The sequence below is a fragment of the Festucalex cinctus genome, chromosome 12 (assembly GCF_051991245.1).
Source record: "Festucalex cinctus isolate MCC-2025b chromosome 12, RoL_Fcin_1.0, whole genome shotgun sequence".
In the NCBI taxonomy this organism is placed as follows: domain Eukaryota; kingdom Metazoa; phylum Chordata; class Actinopteri; order Syngnathiformes; family Syngnathidae; genus Festucalex; species Festucalex cinctus.
Genome location: NC_135422.1, coordinates 14,064,099 through 14,091,713, shown reverse-complemented (window position 1 = coordinate 14,091,713; position 27,615 = coordinate 14,064,099). Strand labels below are relative to the sequence as shown.

The following is a 27,615-nucleotide window of genomic DNA, read 5'->3' as shown; positions in this document are numbered from 1 at the left end:
AGTACTGCAGGACTAAACCAACGAGAAACACTTACGTGATTCCAGTAGAACGCAGTTCCGTGGCAATTTATCGGGTTCAATAGAAGACCCTACTTAGTGGGGAGTGGTGTAGTACTTTGTAAAATGTTGTTTATGGTGGATAGTGACAAAGCCCTGCCACAAATAGCCAAAATCTGCAGTAGATGGTGGCGAAGCACTACTTGTGTCATAATAGAAACTCTTAAAGCAAAAAGTTTTTTTTTTTTTTTACTTTAACGAAAGAATAATAATTGTTGGAAAATTGTAACTATTTATTTATTGATTTGTTTGTTTTTTTGTTTGTTTGTTTGTTTGTTTATGTTTTATCATGTTCTCCTCCAAAAAATACGCACATTTGGGAATGCCAAACAGAGAAGATGCAACGATTTCCCTCACTGCATTGTCAAAATGTAAATACCAGATATTCTTTTAAAAAACAAAAAACAAACCAAAAAAAAAAAAAACAGTATTTAGGCTGTTTATAGCTAAACATAAAGAAAATTATATGTTGTGAATTTAAGGCAACCATAACTTCCACTACCTGAATGCAAACATACAATGGGAATAGGCATGGGCCGATTGCTGGTTTGAGTTTTACCGGGGTTTTAAAAAGTCAAGGTTTCAATAATTACTAATACTAGCTAATGAGCTCTTCTTACGGCATAAACACTGCAAATATGGATACCTTTTCTGTTGATTAATGTGCATTGTCCTTAAAAAAAAATAAAATAAAAAATGGTGCCAGCTGGTACTAGTTAGCCCCAAAGATAAGTGGGTTTTCACTCACTGTATCCAATAACATGAGAATAAATATTGAATCTCTTCTAAAAAAGTGTCAATACCAGTTTGTCTGCTTTTTAGGAAATGACTTACTGTATTGAGACAATTACAATAGTTGGAAATCTGAATTATTATGCTGTGAAAACAGGTTTAATGTTCCATCTATAGAGCCTAGGAGAGGCTGTGGTGGCATTGTTTGATTTTTTTTTTTCCCTCCTCTTTTACCAAATGTGTATTTTACTGCACATTACTAAGGAAACTTTCTGAAAAATATGTACTCAGATTTATATCGGATTCCTTTTTTCTTTTCTTCCGTAGACATTCACAGCTTGGTGCAACTCTCACTTGAGAAAAGCTGGCACGCAAATAGAGAATATCGAAGAAGACTTCCGAGACGGTCTGAAACTCATGCTCCTACTGGAGGTCATCTCGGGTAAGTAACCTCCCGAATGCTCTGTGTTTATGATGGCCTGATGTGGCAAACGTGTTTACAATACTTCTGTAGAAGAGGTATACAAATACTACAAATAAAAGATAGGCTCTGCTAAAAGTAGAAGTTTTGATTCATCTCCTTTACTTACTGTAAGTCATTCAGTCATTTGGTACCAGACTGCACAGATTTAAAAAAAAAACAAAAAAAAAAACAACTTGATTACTTCCCATCAAAGATGTCGTTACTTTCTCCCATCAAGGGGAACGTCTGGCCAAACCCGAACGAGGCAAGATGAGAGTGCACAAGATCTCTAACGTGAACAAAGCCCTGGACTTCATCGCCAGCAAAGGAGTCAAGCTGGTGTCCATTGGCGCCGAGGGTAAGTGGCGTCGCGCCTCAGAGACTTTATAAAAATCTATTTGAATCCGGCCTTCAGACCACCAATAACAGCACTTACGACCAAGCCTCGTTCCCATGGTTACAGGCTGCTGTGCTGTTCAAAGCCGTAGGCTTCCTCACTGCAACTTTTTACACTAAGTTCCACCTAAAAAAATATTTATCAGTTGTAAACTGAATGACAAGAAGTAGCAAATCACAAAGGCTTCAATTTGGGGGGGAAAACCCCCCAAAACTCTTTCTTCATTCCAGTCAGTCTGTTGGTTTTAACATAATTGTTGACTAATATGATGAACAACATCATTCATTCTAATTGACCCTCCTATTTTATTGGCTAAACTTCATTTCCTCCATTAAACATCAATCACTGTGTGTTTGCACAGGGCAAAAGCAGTTAATACCCCAAACCAAAGTCAGTCTCCATTAGAAGTGAATTACAGGACTGATTGATTATGCTTGAAAGACATTTGGTGCAACAATTTGATCAGATTTGTTACGGAGGTTCCACGCCATACCGACATTCCAGACGGATTATGCGCCTGGAATCTCTCATCCATACATCTCATCAGGGAGCTGGTTGGGATTTTTTTTTTTTGTGTTGCTCTTTCAAATGGCATTAACAGGATTGATCGGTCGTATTGTGTGTCAACTTGAATCGGCGGCCGTTTTTAACTCTCCGTCAACTCATTCTGCATCCACGCGTCCACCTTGCAGTTTGTCCATCACGGTGGAAGCAGCCACCTGAGCCACCTGATCCTGATTGGATTACAGCGATTTATTGAAGGCGGCCAACCTGTTGGAAAGGATTTTCATTACGGATAACACAGCACAGAGAGAGGAGCAGAGAGGACTGCCCCATTCACACAATACTCGGCGTCATTATCAATGACTTGTGCTGGCAAAAAAAAAAAAAGGAAACCAGTATGTGTTGAAAATGAATAAACTAATATTCAAACAGCTGTACATAATTCAACTGTTTTGTTAGCATTTTTCCCGCCATTGCCTTTGAAAAACAAAACATTTTTGTATGACTAATAGGGCTGCATAATTATGAAGAAAATATTAACTCATGGAACCTACCAATAGAAAGATTAGAGTCTCTTCTTTCATCAGGAAAAACAAGTATATTTCTATCCATTTTGCAGCAATTAGCATTAGAATATAGCTAAGTTTCATTTTTCACAAATCTGTTTAGAACTGTGGGGAAATCATCTTTTTTTGCAACATAGCCCTGGTTGATCTCTTATACTCTGCTGACACCTGCTGACCATTTTTGTAATAACTACCATTGCTGCAACCGTTATCTGCAGTTCAGAGGCTGCATCAAACAGAGCCTGTTGTATGCTCAAGCATAGAAAAAAACAAAAAAACATTATACATTATTCACATTATTCGACGCTTTTAAAAAATTAACAATAGAACATATTTATATGTTTTTTGGAGCAAATGAGATAATCTCGATTGATTTGGTAATAATTGAGATCAAGATTAGGATGATAATTTGTTTTTTTCGTCCAAAACAAGAAAATGTTTAAACAAATATTAAAAAAATATTAAGACAAATAAATTTCTTGAAACTTAACTGAAGATTTATTAAATTAGTCATTTAAAAATAAAAAAGGTACAAATACATAAATTCAAAGAACACAAAATTGGTATTAATAATCTTTTATTTTTGTTTACAATTATACCGATTTTGGAGTTGTAGAGTGTAATAATTAATTAGTAATTGAATTTCAATTAATTGCACAACCCATTATTACTATTATATGTTATGTTTAAAAGTTGTCCGATTTATTTATTTATTTATTTATTTTAATCACTTTTTTTTTTTTTTTACATGCAGAAATCGTAGATGGCAATGCCAAGATGACACTGGGAATGATCTGGACCATCATCCTCCGCTTTGCCATTCAAGACATTTCCGTTGAAGGTAATGTTGTGAGTGCAGGTGCACATGTGTGCGAGTGGTCAAGTGATTGGGAAACAATCACCTGATCTCTTCAGTCAGTCTGCAGGTAAACAGTCCTGTAGGTATTAGCGCGGAGTCATCCCAAGTGATCCCTCTGTCTTCTTCCCGACTTCAGAGACGTCCGCCAAGGAGGGTCTCCTACTATGGTGCCAGCGGAAGACGGCGCCCTACAAGAACGTCAACATTCAGAACTTTCACATCAGGTGAGAGCGCAAACGTTCTATCCTCCTTGCTTTAATTCCATGTTTGACCACACTAAATAATTGGGTGGACATTTCTATTATAACAGGGCAAAGGCAACGGTTTGAACAAAAACTTGAACATTTTCGAAACGTTTGTTAACCTGATTTGAGCAACACAATCAAGTCCGTATCCCACTGAGGGAGCAAACATTTCCAAGTGTTTGTGAAAGTTGAATTCTCGTCAGGGTTCGTTCAAGGTTGCAATGTTTGAAAAATGTTTGATTTAGGGGTTTCAGGCGAATTTTTTATTGTAATTATTCGCATGACTTCAATAGTTACCTCACGATTAATCACACATTGTATATCTGTTCTAAATGTACAATGAAATGTATTTTTTTTCCCAAGTTTTCATACTCTTGTTAACATAAAAGTGGAAAAATAATAAACTAATAGAAATATGGCTGCATATTTTAGTCATGGATACAGTAATTTCATAATTCAGAAAATGAATGACGTAATCTAATCTTTAACATAAAGTAACTTGTGAAATTCTGCACATTTTAAAATTGTAAAATACAACTTGACCCCAATCCCCACAAATATATGCATTATTATTAACTTTACTACTGCTAAATTATGACATGGATTTGTCTGCTGCGTTGCAACTGGAATTCCCCCAGTACAGGCATACCAAGTAAGGTGTGGCCGTTAATTGCGTGTTTAAAAAAAATAGTGGTGGTAAGGAACTTCAAATGGACTCAAAATTAACGCACTAATTTTGACACCCCTAGGTTTTTTTTGTTTTGTTTGTTTGTTTGTTTTTTTGTCGCAAGGAAATTTTGAATATGTTGACCGCGATATAGATGCTAGTTTTGTTAGCCCGTCTAGCAGACTTTCGTAAGGCAAAGGTATGTGGCTTGTTTGTTACGCAAGATAAACTTGTGAGTGCCATTAAACAGCTTGAAGCATGGACAGTTGGCATCTTCTTTGAAGAACTGTCAAATATCTACCAAACTGCATGCGGCAGCTCAGGGACACAAAGCAAAAAAAAAAAAAAGTCAACTGAGGTTTGTAACTTTAAAACTAACAAGTAGCACTATGTTATGCTTAAGCTAACGCCTGCTCTAGCAAGAAAATAATAGTATATACAATAGTAGATTTTCTCGGCGCGCTTTCAAAGTCACTTTTTATGTCTAATTTGGGCAACGCTACCTGCTAGCTGCTTTAAGGCTAAGCTAAACAAACAAACTCAACTAACTGAAAGCACACGCCATCTAAAAGGCAACATTTCATAACGATTTGACAGCGCGAGTGACTTCATCGTCTAATTATCTCTCTCTTGGCTGTCTGTGCGGTTCAAGTTTTTACAAAACATGCTTTTTGGCTTGAATTGATGAGAAGTTGAACTGTAACTAAACCCGGGATGAGATGACGCAAATAGATAAGCAGTGTCACCATGATGCTGGAAAGTGGGGAGAAAAAAAGGATATGGAGTACTGCGCTGTATATCTGTTTTGCCAGATTGTTGAATCATTGATACCTGTGGATGAAAGGCGAGAAGAAGAAAGGTTTGGGGTGAAGTCATATCAGCGTGAGGGGGTCAGACATGGGAGGGGGGTCCAGACCAGACCTTTTTGATGTGGTCTCTGCGACATCCGAGATGTGAGGCAGACGAGCAAACAATAGCTTCTTTCTTTTTTCTTTTTTTTTATGTTCGATTTGGATGAAGCTATACAGTCATGTATAGTCGTTTGCGTCAATCAAAAACAGACAAAAATCAAAACTATCTTTTGAATATGTGCGGATGTCTGCATAGTTATTTTAAACCCTCAAAAATCAACCAAAATCTGAACAAAACCTGTAAAAAGCTTTGCGGCCACTTTGCATGGTGATTTGAATCACTCACAAATCATCCCAAAATAATGTTAAAAAGCGTTTTACTTAATTTTATTAATTATGATCAAACGTCAGATACTATAAGACAATGGAAGCACACTTATAAGATGAGTTAAAGGATTAGAAGATGAAAGCTGAGTTGCACTGACGTTTCCATTCAGAGCACCAAAAATAAAAAATGAAAAAAAAATCCTTAAGGCAATTTCTCTTTCTATGATCATATTCCAGACTGTGGCATTGAAGGCATTTCTATCAAAGACACAACTTGTTTTCAGTCGTTTGGTTTATGAAGCCTCAAACCAAATAGAAGATTTTCTCTGAAATCTTTTACTAATTGAGTTTAAAGCGAAGAATCGCCCTGGTGCTATCTCGGGGTGATTTTGGTACAGAACAGTTGGATTTGGATGGGGGTCCAAAAACGTACCATTTTTTTAACTGCGAACAAAAATATTGCGCTTTCATTGTATTAAAGTTGAATAAAATGTTGTCTTCTTCATATTGGAGGAGCCTTTTGATTTCAGACATTTATTCTAATGTGATGTTTCCTTTTCTCTCGCTGGTCTTCAGCTGGAAAGATGGTTTGGGCTTCTGTGCGCTCATTCATCGGCACCGTCCAGAGCTTATCGACTACGGCAAACTACGCAAGGTGAGAAGACGCACGGCACAACTAGAATGTCACTTTAGCAGAGCGCAGACCTCCGCCAAGGCCAAATTGTTACGCAATGTATACCACAAGGGGTGGGGTTGGGGGGCACAACTTGGATGATTCCAACAATGTATTTTTCTGTCGTCAGGACGACCCCATGACCAACCTGAACACAGCCTTCGACGTGGCCGAGAAGTACCTGGATATTCCCAAAATGTTGGATGCAGAAGGTGAAAAAAAAAAAATTCCTTCAATGAACCGTTATCCCTGAATGTGGACCTATTCGAGCTTAGCATTTCAAGTAGCTTCAAAAGGTCGTCGTTAGCCGGCTAATTGTGGAATAAGTGCTACATTGAAAATTTGCAATATCACATTTACCGGAGGAAAATTCGGTGTGTGAAAATTTGGCAGCTAGGCCGAGCTAAGGTCCGCAGTTTTCAAGCGGACTACATGGAAGGACTATAACGTCAAAGCCAAAAGCTAAGTGGACCTGCAGTGTACACAGATTAGCTTTTATTTTGATTAATTTATAAAATAGAATTAGAAATTGAGCTCATGCATTTTGTGACACACAGCATTACAATTACTTAATTGATTTAATTACATGCACTGTTGTATTTAAATTGTGGGGGGAAAAAATGCATAAAAATATATTTGAGGTGTTTTTTTTAATATATAAATAATTAAACAAGTGTGCTTTGTGTTTCTTGGACAATTTAACGAATCAAATCCTCCCTTCCAAGCACATCTGGACTTGTTGATGTGTGGCGATGATGCTGAGCTCAACCTCCTCAATGACGAGTCCCCCCCACCCCCTCCCTCCACCACACCTTCTCTCTTTCCCCCCTTCTTCTCCCCCGCCCCCTCCTCCCCCCCGCAGACATTGTGGGCACTGCCCGTCCGGACGAGAAGGCCATCATGACCTACGTGTCTAGCTTCTACCACGCCTTCTCGGGCGCCCAGAAGGTACCCGTGGATGCAGCGTCTCCTTCCTCCTCCTCCTCCTCCTCCTCCTCCTCCTCTTGTTCCTCCTCCTCCTCCACACCCACACATTCTCACCTTGTCTTTTTACCCCTCAGGTGTTATATCCTAACACTTTTCTCTCTGCAGTGCACAAGCTTCCCTGCAGGGGTCACACTCACTCTGCATGTTTTCAAAATGCATGACGGGATCATGGGATTTGTCTCGAAAGCTCTGGTCTGCCTTGCTGTCATTGGTCAGAAAAACAGTATAATTTCAGTATTTATCAACATATCTAGCTTCTGTATTGGTAAAAACAAAAAAACAAAAAACAAGATAAACATTTTATTCCCAACTATAAGAAAAGCAAACTTGGTCAGTACTTACTCACAAAAGCAACATTTTCCATCAACTTTGATGTCATTGTACCGATGTCCACAGCTACAAACAATCCTTTCGTTTTGTCTGCTACTCGGAGAGACCCTTCCTCAATTAGCTGACAAGTTTCAGGCAAAAAATATCCACAAATAAGATCAAAAGGTCTGAAATTCCCAAGTGTGCTTCTTAACATTTCTGTAATGTTTCAAACTGCGTCACTTGCTCTAAAAAATTTTTTAACATTATTCATGAGAAGAGCAGTGTCGGCAGTAGAATAGGTCACGTACTTTCGTCAACAATTGTTTTCTCAGAACTTGATCTATCATCAGGGATTTGAGAGGCATTTGAAGTGCAAATTGTTTTTTTTTCTTCTTCTTCTTACAAAATTACACAAAGATTGTGACTTGACCACTTCACTTAAGTTAAGCTAAATGCAAGACCTAAAAGGCACTCTATGCATAAATATAAGGCTAAACTAGTCAAATCTTACATTTTGTTCCTAAAAAATAAATAAATAAATAAACACGAAGGCCGCCATTTTACTGATGTACAATGCACGGATGACATGATGTACGTTGTCATTAGATTCATTAACTGTTGATGTTTCAATAGGTTGTTGGTTTGAGGGTGCGAGAAGTTCTTTCCGAATGGTCTGGGCTTCTATTTCCATGCCAGTTTTGTGCCTAGAAGAGTCAAATTTAAAACAAGATACTGAGTTTTAATTTATTAGTTCCCTATGATTACGTAACTTTATCGTGTACTTTACAATGTAACTTCTAATAACTTATTGCAGTCTCACAAGTTTTTAAATTATACTTATCTGATTTCATTTTATCGCAGAATTTTACATTGATTATTTTTTCCCCACAAGGATTAATCTTACTGTGTTTAGCAGTAAACGCAAACCAGAGTAACGAACGGCGAAAATTTGGGATTATTTCACACTCAAAAAGAAGGCAAAGTGCAACGTGTCTGCTAACTGCAAAGCCAGAATTAGCGTCAACAACTTTGCAGTAACATCAACATCATTAGCTCATTTAATATAGCTTACTACTGCCACTTAGAACGAATTGTAATCCAAGGACACTGGTGCCCTTCCATCGATGATCAACAATCGCTCAACAAAATAAATGCATAGCAAGCATACATAACCATATGAAGAGTCCAATCCGTTTCTAACAAATTCACTTTTAGCACACCTCAGACCAAAATGGTGGTCCCTGTGTTTTCAAATGTATAAGTTTCATTGTATTGCATAATTTTTCATTACATATCTTCTCCAAATTAATTGATTAATCTTAATTTATCTTATCCACTAACATGTAAACTGAAGCCAAACGGTGTTAGAGGATTGAGTAATTTGTATTGAGCTACCTCTGAAGACCAAAACAGCAGGCAAACCGGAGATTGTTGAGATTAAGCCCCCTGCTGGCCCTTTTTTGTCTCTGCACACTTTTACTCTCTCTCCTCTCCTGTCTGTGCTTTCTCCTGCTGCTCCTCTTGTTCCTGCGGCCTCCTCCTCCTCCTGCTCCTGTTCCTGTTCCTGTGGCAGATATCATTAGCACCTTGAGGCCAGACGAGAAGGCCGTCATGACTTACGTGTCGTGTTACTACCATGCCTTCTCGGGCAAGCAGAAGGTGAGCAGTTCAAACACACCAAACACTCCAATGTGGCCGTCACCGTGCTTCATTTCAAATAATGAAAAATCGAAACTAACCCCAGATTTTGGGATGCTCTCATTGGATGAAGCAGTATTTTGACTCTAAAAAACAAACAAACAAAACATAAATGCAGGCTCTGGACCAAGCTATGCAGTCGTCCACATAGTGATATTGAAAAGACTTAAAAATTTATATTAATTAAAATGAACCCTGAATCTTGTAATCAGCGTTAGATATGATTAATTATTAAAAATTATAATTATTTAAATTTAATAATAAAAAATATGCAATTTAATAATACAAAATTAAATTAATAATTAATAATAAAATAAATAATTTGCTTCAACGTATCCTCTGTGAGAAAAGACTAATAACCAAACTATAGTTTTGAAGCATTAAATCAGGATGCACATACAGTTTAATTCTTTAAATTATATTTATTGTGCCATGTTTTTATAAAGTACTATAATGTAGGGCTATTTTCCACTTTAAATAATGTATTACAAAAAAAAATTGTAAATATATGAGTTTCACTTTGTGTTATAATTATTTCAAAAAGTCCTGTATGGTTCGCTAAAAAGTAGGGATGTAACGATACCGGCAATATCGTGATATCACGATATTAAATCTTCCACAATAGATCGTCGTCGTCATGTCACGATATTAAAAGCAGCATATCTGTTAAAAAAAAAAAGTCAGGTTGATTTCCATTTGTGCAGTTCTAGCATCCTCTCGTGGCTATTTTTTTTTAGTGCCATTTAATTTTCACAAGGCATGTTTTGGCCTTTGTATGTTTAAAAGCCACAATAATGGTCAGATGAAGTGGAAAGTAATATGCTTGTGAGCTGAGTCAATATGTGGAGCAAGTGCCTCAATACATATATTTATAGATTTTTATCTATAATATTTTTAGAATGTGTCATTGCTGTATAAGCACAATATTGTTTTTTTTATTTTATTTTTTTAGTATTTCTTTATTTTTTTTATTTTTTATTTTTAAATACAATATTGTGACTTTTTTTATATAGCCGACCTCCGCACAATATCGGGATAATTATCGTATCGTGGCCTTCATATTGTGATAATATTGTATTGTGATGTTTGGGGATCGTTACATCCCTACTAAGAAGTAGGAATAGACAGGTTAGATGACTATGTAGTTCACTAGTGACACATAGCAGATGTTAACGGCTGTCGGGGTATTTTCTAAACAAGGGCGCTTTTCCTTCTAAGGAGTCGTGGCGCCCGTCTAAATGTGACTTGTGTATAAATATTGATAAATACAGAGCAGTACGTTCCATTGCGTGTCGCTTTGACTCGAGCGCCACTCGAGGATTTGTTTTTTTTTTTTTGGTCTCCTGGATGCCTTGTCGTCATGGCGACCGCTCCTCCCGCCATGATGCAAAGGACATGTTCAAGGTGGCAGATGAGCTTGACGTTTTAGCCATTGGTCAGAGTTTTGTGTGTGGAATTATAACAATAGGCACACTCAAACCAACCGTGTTCGTGAATCTTATTGAGGTGTTTCTAGTGTTTGCACCTACTCGTTCTGCTAAAAATGAAAAAGTGCAGTATTAGGAAAAATAAAATAACCGATTCACATTTTAATCAACATTTTGATCTGAGAATAATTTTTTATAGTACTTTTTTCAGTTTTCTAATTTTTAAATCATTATCCTTTTATTTTTTTAATTAATAGAGTAAAAGAGGATTTTTTTAAGAGATTAAGATGATTGATAATTAGCCCCCTTTTTTTTTTCTTTTTTCTTTTTCCTTTCATTAGATATAATTCTAACTTGTATTTGTTATTGCCATTATCCTTGCTGGAATGCTTCCGCTGCCTTATAATAACGCATATGTCATCAATTTTGTCTCAAGCAATAAAACCAATCAGACAGAGTGTTATTTTTCCATGCAGCTCTTGTATTTGCTCTCCTTGGCTTGCGTAGGTGTGCCTAATGACGCGGCTGATGGAATGACATTATCCGCAAGCTATCCTTCCACTTTTGCTGCACTGTTTGGCTCCTCTATTTGGAATTTCAAGGACGGAACCTTTCTTTTTTTTTTCTCCCCCTTTTCTGGCATTAAAAAAAAAAAAAAGATAACCATGACGACTATAATGATGATGGCGTCTGGTGTCGTAGGCGGAGACGGCGGCCAACAGGATCTGCAAGGTGCTGGCCGTCAATCAAGAGAATGAGCAGCTGATGACGGACTATGAGAAGCTGGCCAGTGATGTGAGCGCACCCCGAACACACTTCCTCTGTCCCCTTCCATTTCTTTGCACCCCCATTATCAAACCCGGCTACCCCTCACCTCCTAACTCACCCTGGGGTTTTTGTGCTCCACATAGTAGAAACGAGTGTATTAGAAGTTAGAATTTTATAGTATAACATGGAAAATTAATTTTCTTGGATTATCAGGAATTGAAGTTCCATTTTAATGGTTCCACTGTTGATTGAATGGAGATAAAAGAGGGTGATTTAAAAAAAAAAAAAAAAAAAGAAAGATTATCAGGCAGTAACTCTGTTCTTATTTTTCTTATTTTTTATTTCACGCACACACATCAAACCAACTTGTCCCTCTTCCTCTCATTCCACCATCATCCTTCATTTTCCTTGCATGCCTCTCAACCCTTCTCTGTCCACATGCACGCACGCACGCCGTTTTGCTTCAGCTGCTGGAGTGGATCCGCCGCACCATCCCGTGGCTGGAGAACCGCGTGCCCGAGAACACCATGCAGGCCATGCAGCAGAAGCTGGAGGACTTCCGCGACTACCGGCGGCTGCACAAACCGCCCAAGGTGCAGGAGAAGTGTCAGCTGGAGATCAACTTCAACACTCTGCAGACCAAGCTGAGGCTCAGCAACCGGCCCGCCTTCATGCCCTCCGAGGGCCAGATGGTTTCGGTGGGTTTCGTTTCTCTCTATAAATACTTTGTTCATACCTCAGTGCGTTCTTAAACTTTTTTTACATCAAGTACCATCTAAAAAAAGAATAGAATAACCAACATTGAAATAATGTAAAGCTAGTTTGAAACCGTTTTCCCTGCAGGACATCAACAACGCGTGGGGCAACTTGGAGGGTGCCGAAAAGGGCTACGAGGAGTGGCTCCTCAATGAGATCCGCCGCCTGGAGAGACTGGACCACCTGGCCGAAAAGTTCCGCCAGAAAGCGGCCATCCACGAAGGATGGACAGAAGGTAAGGAAAGTAGGAGAAGAAACAAAGAGATTTATTTATTTATTTATTTTTTGGATCATGTTGGTGATGGATTTATTTATTTATTTATTTATTTTTTGATTGTGGTTGTGATTTTTATTATTTATTTATTTTTATTTATTTATTCTTTTTTTTATCGTGGTTGTGATGGATTTTTTTTTTTAATCGTAGTTTTTTTGGGGGGGGGATCGTGGTTGTGATGAATTTTTTTGTTTTTGTTTTTTTGTATCGTGGTTGGGATGGATTTTTTTATTTTTATTTATGCTTATTTATATTTATATTAAATGTTTTATAATATTAATAATAATACATTTTATTTGAATAGCGCTTTTCAGAAGACAAAAAGACACTTTACAAAAATAAAACTAATAAAAACTACCCAGCCAAAAGAAAAATTGAAGTAGGACTTCCAAATATTTACAACAAAAAATAATATTTAATGCATTTAATTTTATTTATCAATATTTAATTTGTGTACAATATTTCAATATATTTACTGTAAAAAAAAATGAAAATCAACTTCTATGTATTACTTTTGATTTGTGTCATATTTGATACATCCGGTCACAATGCTTTAAATTCGCACATTAACAACTGTCAAAAGTATTATAATAATCAGACATATCAAACATATTAGTATTTCCAAAAATCAGAAGGAACATTTCCCACTATTAATAAGTATAGGTCTCTCTCCTTTCTCAATTGGGGCGATCTTGCAAGGTCGCCATCAGCTGGGTGATACTGCCCTCTAATGGATTGTCCATGCAATGCAAGTGTCAGATCATATACATCGGGGTTTTAAAGGGAAAAAAATTATACTCATTAAATAGAGGGCTCAAAATGTCTTGCATTTACTATGATACGTTTGGCTTTATAGGGTTAAAGGTTGTTTTCTTTTGATCGTCGATTTGACATTTTTAGTTTTAAAATGTTAATAAAAAGTACAGGGAGCTTGAACACATCACCAACGTACGCTTTATTTTTTTCACCACACTGCCCTCTGCTGGATCGCTCATAGGACTGCCGTGAGTCAGATCGTGACAGTTCTTGTCTGTCTGCCTCCCTGTGCAGGCAAGGAGGAGATGCTGCAGCGCAAAGACTTTGAGACGGCGTCGCTGTCCGAGATCAAGGCGCTGCTGAAGAAACACGAGGCCTTCGAGAGTGACCTGGCTGCCCATCAGGACCGCGTGGAGCAGATCGCCGCCATCGCGCAGGAATTGAAGTAAGACACTTATTATCGACTTGGTAACAATTGTGACTTCTGTATTTTTTTTTTTCAGTTTCTTTCAAATGTTTTTTGGCACAGTATAAAAGATTTTGTTGTCTTTGGGCAATTAAGCAAAACATAATGGCTAGCCTGCTGGCTAACATTAGCGCCAAAGCGCTCTATCCATTTCAAGAGCTTGCCTTGTGCCATTAATTCCTCAATTGCTTAGGTCAAATGGCATAGAAAGAAGTCTACTAGCAGTGCCACCTGGAAGGAAGTGTGCGTGTGATGTCAGTGTGAAAAGATCTATCCCAAAAGGTATACCCAAGTTTTTGTTGTTGTTTTCCAGCGAGCTGGATTACTACGACTCGCCAAGTGTAAACAATCGCTGCCAGAGAATTTGTGACCAGTGGGATGCCCTCGGGGTTATGACCAAGCAACGTAGTGAAGCACTGCAGGTGAGGCCATTATATTTGAAGTCCCAAACATGCAGTATAGTCCCTCCAAAATTTCTCCATATTTCATTCCTGAATCCAATTCACTGAGTACCATGAAATTTGGCAGTTTTATCTGTCATGACTACTTCCGTCTGGAAAAACACGGGAAGTCTGATTTGAAGTGGTTTGGTTACAAACATTCAGCGTCCCAAAGTCAGTTTGACTTATCAATATGAAATTTAGAGTAGACCCACAAAAGGTTCACGAAGCCTAGAGCTACACAGGAAGTCTGCCATTTTGGTGTGAAGCGGCCATTATAGGGTCATTTGGTCCATTTCCATGAGTCCCTCAAAAGTGGACACCGTTCAAATATTTTGATCTTATTGTTCCAGTCTGTGTGTGTGGCCACAGCTTAACATCCTAGCCAATAAACACCAAATAGAAATGGCCCAAATACTTAATAAAAATAAACAAACAAAAAAAGTCACAGTAGTTTCACTTCAGCTGTAGAGTAGTGTTAATTTTATCCCCGATTTTTAAATGTAGTCTCAGTTTTAGTCCAATTTCAGTCACGTTTGTTAGTTCTTAATTACAGTTAGTCAACCCCATCCCGTTTTTATTTATTCCATTTTTAGTCAACTATAAATGTGACATTTTAGTCTTTATTTTAGCCCAAGAAAATATTTTATTCGTCTAGTTTTAGTCAACAAAAAGTCAAGGTTTTAGTCAGGACAATAATTTTACCCCTGTATTTTTTTTCCTTTTTTGTCAGCAGATTATGTTGAACATTTCGGATCTAAAACTATTTCACAGCAAATTTTCTCTGATCTTTTTGATGAAAAACAACTTGACGCACAATTACAGTGGCTACTGCGCTTCCATGCTACGAGCTAATAAGTTATCCAGCATTAGTTAGCACTCGCATTAACATTATTGTTGGACCGTTACAGGCGTTGGATTAATGCTTTAGTTAGAACTCTAATTTACTTCTTTTTTTTTTTTTAAACCTTCACTGTGAATCCACCTCCTGTCAGTCCCATGCATGTTTTTGCATGTTGCACTTTCTAGCTGCAGATTTGAAAGGGGGAGGGGGGTCCACTGCGTGTCACATGACAGTGTCACAGACATGACAGATTAGCAGAAACAAGATTTTACAAAATCGTATATTTGTCTCGTTTAATTTTGTTCATGAACTAAAATGTCCATATATTTTCATCCAGTTTTTATTAAGTGAAGTACATTTTCGTCTCGTCTTCATTAGTCGACGAAAATACATATTGATTTAGTCCCACTTATTGTTTATTAATGAGGGTTTTAGTCTAGTCTTGTCTAGTTTTAGTCCAGTGAAAAATGTGTGTTGATTAAATTATTTTTGTTTAGTTTTTGTTGAAGAAATTAACACCACTGTAGAGTAAGGCTGTTTCCTTGGATCAAATGTTGAAAAACAATACTGACCAACAGAAAACAGAAAAGCTTCTGGAAACCATCGATCAGTTGTACCTGGAGTTTGCAAAGAGAGCGGCCCCGTTCAACAACTGGATGGAGGGCGCCATGGAGGACCTGCAGGACTCCTTCATCGTCCACACCATTGAGGAAATCCAAGTGAGAATTCGATACAGCAAGTCGTCATTGAGGAGTTTTGCGGTTTGTGCATTTCTCACGTTACCGTCACATTTTGCGCCACAGGGACTCAGCACGGCCCACGAGCAGTTCAAGGCCACGCTGCCCGAGGCGGACAAAGAGCGCCAGGCCATCTTGGGCATCCACAATGAGATTGCCAAGATCATGCAGACGTATAACGTTAACATGTCCGGCATCAACCCTTACACCACCATCAACCCTCAGGAGATCAACACCAAGTGGGACAAGGTGACTACGCGATCATTTGAATTAATTCACAATGATATTGAAATACTTGGTACTTATTGAATGTGTTAGTAATAGGGGTGTCGGGCAATTAATTGCATGTTTTCAATAATTAATTCACGATTAATCACAATTTTATATCTGTTCTAAATGTACAATAAAATGTTACACTAATAGAAATATGGCGGCATCTTTTAGTCATTGATACAGCAGTTTCATAATAATTCATAAAATTGAATAAGGATTCAAAAGATGTACTGTACTGTACTGTAAAAAAACAAGTGGGATATTGATTTGTGTTGAGGTCATTTTTCTTCCCCCGAGATGGCATAATTGCAGTTGCAAGACATTGGTGACAGCTAAGTGCATTTTTCTTTTCATATTAAGAGCTATCTAATCTTTAACATGAAGTAACTTGTGGAATTCTGTACATTTTTTAAATTGTAAAATACAACTTGACCCCAGTCTCCACAAATATATGCTTATATATATTAATAATATATTATTATTAGTTGTCAAACGATTACATTTTTTTTAGTAAGATTAATCACATCTTAGAATTTTGCATCAAGCGGCCATATTAATACTATGCCGATACTCTAAATGCTTCACCTTGTGCACCTTTTTTGTTTTCGGCGTTTTTGCCAAAATTGAGCGAATAATAAGGGGTAATCACAATTAATCGCTTAATTAAAAAATGCTTTTTTCTTTCTTTATTTTATTTTTTTTTTAAGGTAAGAAAGTGCTTTATTACCATATTTTACCATAGAAATAGCATTTTTTAAATGTAAATTTTTCGGTAAAACATTATTTTTAAAAAATGTCAAAACTTTTTTTTGAACAGTAAAATCTTGTATTAAGTACATTTTATTTTTATCAAAATTTTTTGCGTGCCAAATTTGACAAACAAGTTATTGTTAATTCTTTCAACATTTAATGCAATGAGGATGTCTTCAACATTTTTTAATCCACTACACATGCTCATCCTTCTCTTTTTCTAATCGGTTAATTGCTTTCATGCTTTAAAATGGGAAAAAAAAAGAATCCCAATATTTTTACATGAACAAACATTTTATTGTATGCTTTACCTTAATGCATGTAGCTGTTTTTTGCTGAAACACAACCCATGCTATCTTGCTATTATTATTATTATTATTATTATGAAATTTATTACTGCTAAATTTTGACTCCGGACGTGCGTTGTAACTGGCCTTCCCCCAGTACAGGCGTTCCAAGTTTAATAAATTAATTGCGTATTAAAAACATTATGGCGTTAAAGGAACTTTCAGTTAACTGAGAATTAACACACTAATGTTGACACCCCTAGTTAATAACGACGTGGTCCTTGCAGGTACGACAGCTGGTTCCACAGCGTGACCAGGCCCTCATCGAGGAGCACGCCCGGCAGCAGAACAACGAGCGTCTGCGTCGCCAGTTCGCCAGCCAGGCCAACGTCATCGGGCCTTGGATCCAGACCAAGATGGAGGTCAGTCTGAAAGCCGGCCCGCTTATCGGGCGACCTCACCTTCTCCTTCTGATATTTCTGCTCCCTTGTGTGTGTGGAGTGCAGGAAATCGGCTACATCTCAATGGAACTGCACGGCACGCTGGAGGACCAGTTGGCACACCTGCGGCAATATGAGAAGACCATCGTCAACTACATGCCCAAGATTGAGCAGCTGGAGGGAGACCACCAGCTCATCCAGGCCGCGCTCATCTTTGACAACAAGCACACCAACTACACCATGGAGGTAGCCGGCAAGCGGCTAATATTAGCGCTGGATTCCGTCCAATCCGAATCCACTTTATTTCTACAGCACATTTTTATAAACAAATGGTTCCAAAGTGCTGCACAATGAGAGCCGTACACTATCGTACACTTAAAATCTAAAACCAAACCAACTCTACCAACAAAACCAACTATAAAAATAAGTCAGTAAAATACTAAAATACAATAACTAAAATAAAAAATAAATTACAAATAATTTAACTAATTTTCTCCCAAAAACGGATAAATACGTTCTATTTTAAATGTTTTAAGTGTCCCAAAGACGAATTCATACATGTTTTTTACGTTTTTGTTTTTTTTATGCTACAGCATACAGAAGGCTTTGATGCAGCCTATGAACTGCAGAGAACGGTTGAAACAATAGTAGTTATTACAAAAACAGCCAGCAGGTGGCAGCAGAGTATAAGAGATCAACCAGGGCTATGTTGAAAACAAGCTGTTTTACCCACAGTTTAAAACACATTTGTGAATAATGATGAAACTTAGCTATATTCTATTGCTAATTGCTGCAAAACAGAAACAGATAGAAATACACTTTTTTTTCCTATTAGATAAGAGACTGTAAGCATTCTTTTGGTCGGTTTCATGTTTTTATAGCAATAGAGCACAATATTCTGTGGACCTTACAAAATCAGTCAAAATCCAGTAAAACAGCTGGGAGTGAATTTTAGTAAACCCAAGTGATTATTTGAACGTGTGTTTGTGTCCAGCACATCCGCGTGGGCTGGGAGCAGCTCCTGACCACCATCGCCCGCACCATCAACGAGATCGAGAACCAGATCCTGACGCGGGACGCCAAAGGCATCAGCCAGGAGCAGCTCAACGAGTTCAGGGCCTCATTCAACCACTTTGACAGGGTCAGTCGCAGTTTTTTTGTACGTTCTTAGCGAGTGCCAGCAGACGAGCCGATTATATGGATGATGATCACCACGTGGTGGGGAGAGCCTGCCGTACACACTGCACATTAACGCCTGAGAATGCCCTGGCCAATCCACATATGTGTGTGTTTGCGCGTCTGCATGTGTGTGTGTGACCCTGCAGATGCTAACCAACATGCAATGTCTTCTCTGTTTTCTGTGTGTCTCCTGCATGCCTTCCCGCCACCACCAAAACACATGCACACATGCCTTCCCCACAATGCATGACATCACCTCACCTTCAATCACCTTGTGCGCTGTTGTCCGAATGCCACCGCCCCACTGTCCCGTCCTGTGGCTGTCACGCCTGTTATGTGTCGCTGCATGGCCCCGATGCCCGCCACTACCCCTCACCACCACCACACGCGTCAGGACCACACCGGCACGATGGGGGCCGAGGAGTTCAAAGCCTGCCTGATCAGCCTGGGCTTCGATATCGCCAATGACGCACAGGTACTCATTTAACTCATCTCACCTTTTTTTGTTTTTTCCTTTCCTCCCTGCTTTTCCACCCTTCGTCCTCTCTTCCGACGGTTTCCCTTTTTGCTTCCTTCTCCTTTTTCTCTCTTTATTTTTTTCCTTCCCGTCCGTTGCTCGTCCCTTTTGTAGAAGAGAACGGGAGTGATGGACATCGACGACTTCAAGTCCTGCCTTATCTCCGTCGGTTACAACCTGGTAATGTTTGTCTGTTTTGGGTTGCTTTGTATGAGAGGCCGCGAGAGCAGGTAACGTGCGTGTTGCACATACCTTTTTACGGTGGTCCCTTGAGATAAGAGTTAAATTTGTCCTTTGACCATGCTTGTAACTCAAAGCGAGGTAACTACGCTAAACAAGTTAGCAACTAATCTACAAATAACTAGTGAGCTACCTAAATAACTAGCTAACTAAACAACTCACCACCTCTCTACCTAGAAAATTAGCAACTGTTTCATTAACTAAAGGATGAACTCGCTATCTAACAATGAAATTAACTAGCTCTGCATTTAATGAACTGACTGACTATATTGCTATTGAAATAAAGTTTTAAAAACAAATATGTATATAGCCTACCCAGAAAGCATGCTAGTGAAATAATGATCCAGCTATTTATCAGACGAACTAGCTATCTAATTAATTTAACTTAACCAGATTGATAATTTTTTCAGTAGATATCAAAGCAGTAATTAATAAACTACCTCTAATTATTTTATAAGCTAAATAACGCTACCTGGAAATGAAGGAATAAGAAGCTAATACCAGGCAAACTAACTAGCTAACTTGTGAGCTACCTAGTAAGTTGACTATTTAGCAATCTACACTATACTAGCAAACTAAGTAGCTAAGTAAATAATGAATTAACTAGATAACTATTTCACTAGCTAACTAAACAACTAGCAACCGAGCTTCCTAAACCAGTGATTGCGCATGCAGAATAATTACATTATTGTAATTGTTTGTTGTGGCTGTTTGCGTGCGTATCGCAGGGCGAGAGCGAGTTTGCCCGCATCATGAGCATTGTGGACCCCAACCGCATGGGCGTGGTCACCTTCCAAGCCTTCATCGACTTCATGTCGCGCGAGACGGCCGACACCGACACGGCCGACCAGGTCATGGCCTCCTTCAAGGTCCTGGCCGGAGACAAGGTACATCAGTTTGTGTATAATGAAATGCGTATATGTAAATATCATAATTGTTCAGTCTATGTCAGTCAAATCTGTCTGGCCATCAACAGAACTACATCTTGGCGGACGAGCTGCGGCGAGAGCTGCCCCCCGACCAGGCGGAGTACTGCATAGCTCGCATGGCCCCGTACACGGGCCCCGACGGCGTGCCAGGGGCCCTCGACTACATGTCCTTCTCCACCGCCCTCTACGGCGAGAGCGACCTTTGAACTCTCTCCGCCGCCCTGGCCCCTCACCTGCCCGCTTCTTTTGTACGTCTCTGGCCTTATCTTTTTTTGTCCTCCTCACAAGTTGTTGTTCCTTTGCGCCCCCTGCCATGCCAAGCAGTTTACACCGAGAAAATCATGTCATATTTTTATTTTCTTGTCATTGTCCTCCTTCATAAAGGAATAAAGTGAACATATTTTATGATACTGAACAAAAAAATCAAGGTATTTTTCTTCACCTGGTTGAGAGTGCAAGATGGAAGTTGTATTAAAGAAAAAATTGCTTTCATGTTCTTTGTTGTTGTTTTTTTCCCCTAACATCATGATATATAAAATACATTGTTCCAGTTATCAAACAGTTGTATAATGTCACTCTATAACATAGCATAAGGTGCTAAGATATTTTGACTTTAATGCTTTCCAAGGCTTTAAACGATAAACAGTACTTTTAATTGTATGTATTACCTGGGAACTCCAGGTTAGATCGGGCTTCTAACTGAGAGTATGAGCTACCTTAAATAATAATACTGTAATGATGGCTTTAAATCGGGTCTTGGGATGTTTAAAAGTCCTTCCCACCCAAATCAAAATGTGTTTTATATTTTATGCAGAAATAGAACAAAAGCTAACACATTCCTGCCTAAACGTGTCACTTTTGTGAACACATACTGTATAAGGTTTTGTGGGTCGTTTTTGTGCCGAAGAAACAACTTTTTGTGACCAAAAGTATCACTGAAAATAGCATTTTGATGTAGAAATAGAGTCGTTACAAGACTTTCTGCAAAGAATGTTTCCCAATACAAAACCTCACATTTTCATGGTATACTATTGCCTTTCTATGAAAAAAATTAACAAGAATCACCATAGCTAAAGTGTCATGTTTAAGCAAATATTAAGCATTATAAATGGTGACCTAATGTTGTAAATTATTTGGGGGGAAATCAATTTTAGTTTGTAAATTTGGCTTTGGTGATCAAATATATTGCTTAATGGCAAAATACTAAAACGATGGGGAAATTTAAAACTGGGAACTTCAACAACACGTTAGTGGCTGACAAATTTGGACGTTTAGTGGAGTAGCATGAAATTATAGTCGGGGTTAAAACAAAATACTGTATAAGAAAAGACACATTTTTTCATCATGCCTTTAGTTTTTCTTCGCAGCCTCACATCGGACAATTTAATGCGGAACGAAAGCTGGAAGCGCCTACTCGGAAATTGACGTGAGAAATGGTTATTTTAGGGATTCTTTACTGAATTAATGAGATAAAGTGAAATAATTATCAATTAATTCTTGCTTATTATCAATGAACTTTTGCTCATTTGCTGGAAAAAGACGAAAACCTGCCTGGTAGTATGGCGGAACCTTTTTATGCGGCATTTTTAGCCTTCCGGGCTTTTTAAATGTGTCGGACCAAAACCGCAGCTGTTTGACCTGTTATTTGGACTTCTTCAATGGGTTCAATGGGAATTATATTAATTTATAATAATTACTAACAAATTTTACATATATTTTGATAGAAAAAAGAAAAACATTTGAATAGGTCACGTAGGAAATAAAGGAATATTCGTAGCTCTCCGGACGTGGAACTTGGAAGTGCACCCCAGCAGTAAACTGCTTGTTTGTTTTTCACGAACATGGAAGTTTAACTACATCAAAAATATCAGAAAAGGAATCATGCTTAGCCTAAAGGCACTGCAAAAGAACAAGACTTTTAGATATGGAGTGCCTATGCTCGTAAGTATGCGCATGTATGATTATTTGTATTTTTTTTTTTTGGTCCATGTGGTTGGAAGATGTTAGCTAGCTTATTAGAAGTAATGTGCTTTTCCTGAACTCAATACCACTTCTTCATTTCCTGTCTTTCATGGGTGGACAAGCTGATTAATCCAGGTGTGCCTGTTCTCTGTAACCACGACGACAATGGCCAGACACACCTGGATTAATCAGTTTGTCCACTTGTTAAAAAAACAGGAAACGAAGTAGTCGAGCTGCGCAAAGAGCCCATTTGTGTTAAATGTAGTTTAGTAAAATATAGCAAAGGAATATGGAAAAGTACATGTGAAACAATAAAACAGACAGAACAACAAAATACCCTCTTATAGAACAATGAATATGTGGCAGTTGATACTGGGGGGAAAAACAGATATGTCACCTGACCTAGGAACTGAAGAAACAAGGGTTGTTCTCGTTTTTTTTCTTTCTACCATAACTATTTTGAGTCAAACTTTCTCATAAAACTCCGGTCTCCTCCCACATTCCAAAGACATGCATGGTAGGTTGATTGGGCGCTCCGAATTGTCCCTAGGTGTGCTTGTGAGTGTGGATGGTTGTTCGTCTCTGTGTGCCCTGCGATTGGCTGGCAACCAGTCCAGGGTGTCCCCCGCCTACTGCCCAGAGCCAGCTGAGATAGGCGCCAGCACCCCCCGCGACCCTTGTGAGGAATAAGCGGTCAAGAAAATGGACGGATGGATGGACGTTCACATAAATGATGTTTTACAACAAAAAATATAATTGATGTGGTATTACTGAGGATATTTTGTTATTTAGTTGTTGTTGTTAATAATAAAGTCAAGTCTAGTTGCTGAGGTTTTATATGGTTTCAGCTGCTGGTGGTTGGCAGTTCCTTCGGCCTGCGGGAGTTTGCGCAGATCCGCTACGATGCCCAAAAACTCAACAAGAAGGTGCGCCTCTGTTTCAGTGTTAACTGCAGCGGTCCGGTGTGTCACATGCTCACAGAAAGCCCAACAAAAGTCACATTATTTATTTTAAAAGCAGCAAAGATGAGGCGCTCGTGTCATTTTTCCCAAAGCCAATGGAAAGGTTTACCTAAATAATCAATCAATTAAAATGTATTTCACAAATTGATTCAGTAATTATTTTGTGTACTAATAGAGGGACAATCCGTACCACACTTTAAGAATCACTGTGCTAAACAACAAGTCAATTAAGTGTACTTTGAATAAATGAAGTGTACTGATACCTAATGGGGTTGTTTTGTGTGGTTTCAGTTGGATCCCTCACTGGCGGCCAAAGTGAACATGGAGAAGCAGTCAGTCATGTTGGAGGAAGAGTTTGAGGTGAGGAGATAAAATGGAGGGAAACACGAATGTGTTCAAATAATTAATTTGACCAAGTATTGTCACATTTTTTATACAACATTAGAGAATGAAAATATTCTTTAGAAAGTCAAGGAACAGAAAGAAAATGTGGTAATAATTATTACACTTTACAGCAATCTGGTTAGCTTTGCCAGATTAGCCGATATTTTGCTTATTTTATTAATTTTGTGTTGCAAAATGTACTGGTACTGATGTGAGTCTGCTAATCGATACCCATGCCGTTTTCCTCTGCCAATCTGTGTTGTAACTGTTGATTGCTAAAGAATAGAAAGGGTAGAAACAAATTTTTTGGTAATGGTTTGGGGCGGGGAGTATCCGTAACTGCAGAGGAACACCCTTTAAACTACGGAAGCATTGCTGTGTTGCACTAAGATGGCTAAAAAAAAAAAACGTTTGCTTCTGCTCCTCCTCTGCCGCCGACATCTTCGGAGCAGAAGATGAAAGATGTCAATTTGGACGACTGGAAGAACATTCGAGGCCCCCGGCCCGGGGAGAACTCGCGGGAGTACCAGGAGCAGCAGCGCATGAGGAGGACCCCGGAGAGCTAGGACACACACCTTCAATTCACAGTCTTGCCTTGACATATGAGTTTAAGATATTCACTGCAAGCCCAGCAAAAATGCATCATTTGATGTCTTTTTCCGTCAATGGCAGTGAATGAGTTAATTTGAACCAGGATCATATTCCAGTCAAAACACTATTTTTTCCAAAAATCTTTTCCCATTGAATGAGTGGAAATGCTGTTAAGTTATTCCAGGAAAAAAAAATGTCTTTCATGAAGAATATATACAAAATATACCTAGCTAACTGCTGCTGGTTATCAAATGAGTTGTCCCTTTCCACCATACAGCACACGTATCTCAAGTTTAAGCTAGCAAGTTAGCCAGAAGATGCAAAGTCTGCTATTCCCGTCTGGTGGCGGAATGCTTGAAGCTCAATCAGAAGTAATTTTTTTTGCACAGAACTCAAGAGCAAATTTTTTTTTGTGCGTGAATATGGCTCTGAACTGAATTCATAAGGTGGGTGCTCTCGTAAGTCAAGGTACCACTGTTTTTTTTTTTTTGTTTTTTTTTTTAAAGAATTATTTTCTTAGCTAAAGGGATACTTGACTCATTGAACAATTTTCAGCAGTGAAAAGTTAATATTTTGTCCAGAATGAATTTGATAACTTCATTATTTTTCATGTACAAAAAGTTGTTTTTTTGTTTGTTTTTGTTTCACTCACTCGCACAAACTTACATGGTCTCCCAGGCGTGGAAGTGAACCCATGACAACCGGCACCAAAGGCAAGGGACGGTTCCACTCTTTCATGCACAAAAAGTAATTTTTCTACTTGCTGTCAACTGATGATGACATCACCTATGCCAAGGAAGTAGGTATCGACCAATCACGGGTCACCTGTTTTCTGGGTTTGGTCAGTAAACTGAGCCATGATTGGTCAACTCGTTACCTACTTCCTCAGCACAGGTAATGTCATCATCAGTCGACAGCAAGTAGAAAAATTACCTTCTAAAGATATTAATTGAACATGAAAAATAAATAAGTTACCACATTAATTATAGACAAAATAACTTTTTACTGCTGAAAATGGCTCATAAAGACTCAAGTATCCCTTTAAAAAAAAACAAAAAAACTCCCGTGTTAATTTATGAGCATATCTGCCAATAGGTGGCAGGATTGTGCTCCTCATGCTTCTCCGTCACTGTACTCATATAAAAAAATAAATAAATGTTCTTTCAACCTGCTGGCAATTTGTGTCCATCTTGAAGCGCATAAAAATGACATTTATATACAAAAATAATCTGTAGAAAAGCAGCCCTGTCACTTCATTTTTAATTGGAAAAATCAAATGCATTCAAATATTCATCAGGCGTGACAACAACACACGCCGACAAATTAAGTGTTTTACCGCGGAGACGGCTGACAACAAAAAACTATTGTGTTGCCTTTGTACCTGAAAGAAATCATTCCACTGCTACCAAGGTCGTCGTCATCTCAGTTGTCATGACGACGAGTAAGAAAACAATTTTCATTTGAAATATATGTTCAACTATTTCTGTTTTTGTGCACAAAAAGAAAAAAGACAATTCTCATTTTTTTCCAGTTAAAAATAAAATAGGCCCTGCTGTAGTACCAAACAATGACAGCTCTGTAAATGATGTGGACAGTTATCAAACAAAAAATAACGTTATAATAGTTGATAGAGTTAATTGTTCTCGGAGGAAGCCCGTAATGATGATGATGATGATGATAATGATGAGGGTGAGGAGGAACGAGGACACCGCTCCGGTTTCATCGGTCCGCTTCGCATCGCACGCGCTTCCTCCGCCGGCATCTAAAAATAGTCTGACGTTTGGCAGCTGAGGGGGAGTCCACGCGGAACAAATGCCCCCCGCGGCTCTTTCGCTTCACTCTCGCACATGATGAGCCGGACGGAAACGTGGCCGCCACGCCCACAACTCCGCGGGGGGGACGAAAGAAGAATGGGCCGGACCACGTGTCGCAAACGAGATGAGTTGATGATGATGACGAGGTCATTGGTTTTTAGGCCGCAGCCAAGAAAAATCGCAGAAGTCTGACATACATTCAAATCTTTTGTTTTTGCACAAGTAATTTGGACAAAGCCTTTCTAATTAAAAGAAAGAGGGAACGGTAAGATGAAAATCGCCAATTTTGACTTACAAAGATGTAAATGTAGAAATCTTTCCAGATATTTAAAAAAAAAAAAAAGTATTTTTGTCATTTTTTTGCTGAAATTATTTTTTTGAATGAAAAATTGAACAAAATTTGAAAAGAACTATTTTGTCAAATCCTGAACATTTTTGACATTTTCGAAGATGTAAATTTCGTAGTTTTTCAGGTATTTAAAAAAAAACAAAAAAACTTTGGACAAGTGGACCAAATGCACTGGAAAAGTTTTTTTTTTTTTTTTCCCCCCCCGGTACAAGTACCACATTTTTGTTGCCGTCTTTTCGGGGGTGAAATATGTTGTGCCAAGATTTGGACATAACTCAAACAAAAGAAAAATATTACATTTTATTTCCAATTAAATGGAAAACAGCTAAAAAAAATAATTACTTTCATAGAAAAATAATTTGGTTATTTTACATTTTAAGATCTGAGTTTATTTTCCCAAATAAACTAAAAGTTAGCCATTTTTATTGTTTATTTTGGGCATAAGAAGAAAGCATTTGACCCAAAAATGTTAGTACGGCTGACTGAAACTGAAAGTTGAAGCACAAGATGGTTTCATACTGCACTTTGACGAGCATTCATTATAGATCCCATTTAATGAGTTGGAAAGAGCTTGCAGCCAGAGTATTAATTAAACAGGAGTAATAATGAAAGACGAGCACAGTATTCATTTTACTTCATTTTACATGCTCTGACTCACAGGAACAATCCCTGAAAGTTTTTTAAGGTTGGAAAACAAACTACTCAACTCAAGTTTATTTATATAACGCTTTCAAACAGCCTGAACTGTCACAAAGCGCTTTACAGAACACAAAAAAACAAACCCAAACATGACATAAAACATTAACATAGGGGACAAGAAACCGGCCAGTTTTCATCTGTGAGTTAGTTGTTTTTGATTGGTTAGCAGTGAGAATCAAAATGATTCTTTGCTTTTTTTGATCAGGTAGCTGAAGTTAGTAGGTTTCTTTACTACTTTTCTTATCTGTTAGCATTTTAAAATCAATATGATTTTGCTCTCTTGATCAGGTTCATGTAGGTAGCAATGTCTTTCTTTGCTCTTTCGGGCTGCTTGCATTAAAAATGTATACTATAAGGTTTTTTTGCCCTTTGGATCAGGTAGCACTCATTATCATTATGCTTCTTTACTTTTGATAAGGTCACATTCAAAATC

General features: G+C 38.2%; 2 protein-coding genes across 6 annotated transcripts in view; both read left to right on the top strand.

Annotated features, from left to right (window-relative positions):
- actn1 (actinin, alpha 1) overlaps nt 1–20,913 on the top strand; it is a 40,684-nt gene extending 19,771 nt beyond the window's left edge. The window contains exons 2-22 of one of the 5 annotated variants that reach the window (XM_077538298.1): nt 1,117–1,231; nt 1,491–1,610; nt 3,474–3,560; nt 3,715–3,802; nt 6,245–6,323; nt 6,472–6,553; nt 9,214–9,299; nt 11,468–11,560; nt 12,001–12,231; nt 12,377–12,524; nt 13,614–13,764; nt 14,099–14,207; nt 15,648–15,788; nt 15,873–16,055; nt 17,404–17,538; nt 17,623–17,802; nt 18,551–18,697; nt 19,130–19,210; nt 19,367–19,432; nt 20,221–20,379; nt 20,469–20,913. In XM_077538298.1, coding sequence (XP_077394424.1) covers nt 1,117–1,231; nt 1,491–1,610; nt 3,474–3,560; nt 3,715–3,802; nt 6,245–6,323; nt 6,472–6,553; nt 9,214–9,299; nt 11,468–11,560; nt 12,001–12,231; nt 12,377–12,524; nt 13,614–13,764; nt 14,099–14,207; nt 15,648–15,788; nt 15,873–16,055; nt 17,404–17,538; nt 17,623–17,802; nt 18,551–18,697; nt 19,130–19,210; nt 19,367–19,432; nt 20,221–20,379; nt 20,469–20,627 — 2,640 coding nt within the window. In that variant the 3' untranslated portion in view covers nt 20,628–20,913. Of the gene's footprint in view, nt 1–1,116; nt 1,232–1,490; nt 1,611–3,473; nt 3,561–3,714; nt 3,803–6,244; nt 6,324–6,471; nt 6,554–7,203; nt 7,290–9,213; nt 9,300–11,467; nt 11,561–12,000; nt 12,232–12,376; nt 12,525–13,613; nt 13,765–14,098; nt 14,208–15,647; nt 15,789–15,872; nt 16,056–17,403; nt 17,539–17,622; nt 17,803–18,550; nt 18,698–19,129; nt 19,211–19,366; nt 19,433–20,220; nt 20,380–20,468 lie in introns of all 5 variants that reach the window. The other 4 variants (XM_077538297.1, XM_077538302.1, XM_077538301.1 and 1 more) reach the window with 4 other exon arrangements.
- A 914-nt stretch (nt 20,914–21,827) lies between these two features.
- cox16 (cytochrome c oxidase assembly factor COX16) lies at nt 21,828–25,498 on the top strand. Its single transcript, XM_077539902.1, has 4 exons — nt 21,828–22,362; nt 23,232–23,309; nt 23,637–23,705; nt 24,182–25,498. The coding sequence occupies exons 1-4, from the start codon at nt 22,303–22,305 to the stop codon at nt 24,293–24,295; spliced, it is 321 nt and encodes a 106-aa protein (XP_077396028.1). The 5' UTR covers nt 21,828–22,302; the 3' UTR covers nt 24,296–25,498.
- Nucleotides 25,499–27,615: the final 2,117 nt, after the last annotated feature.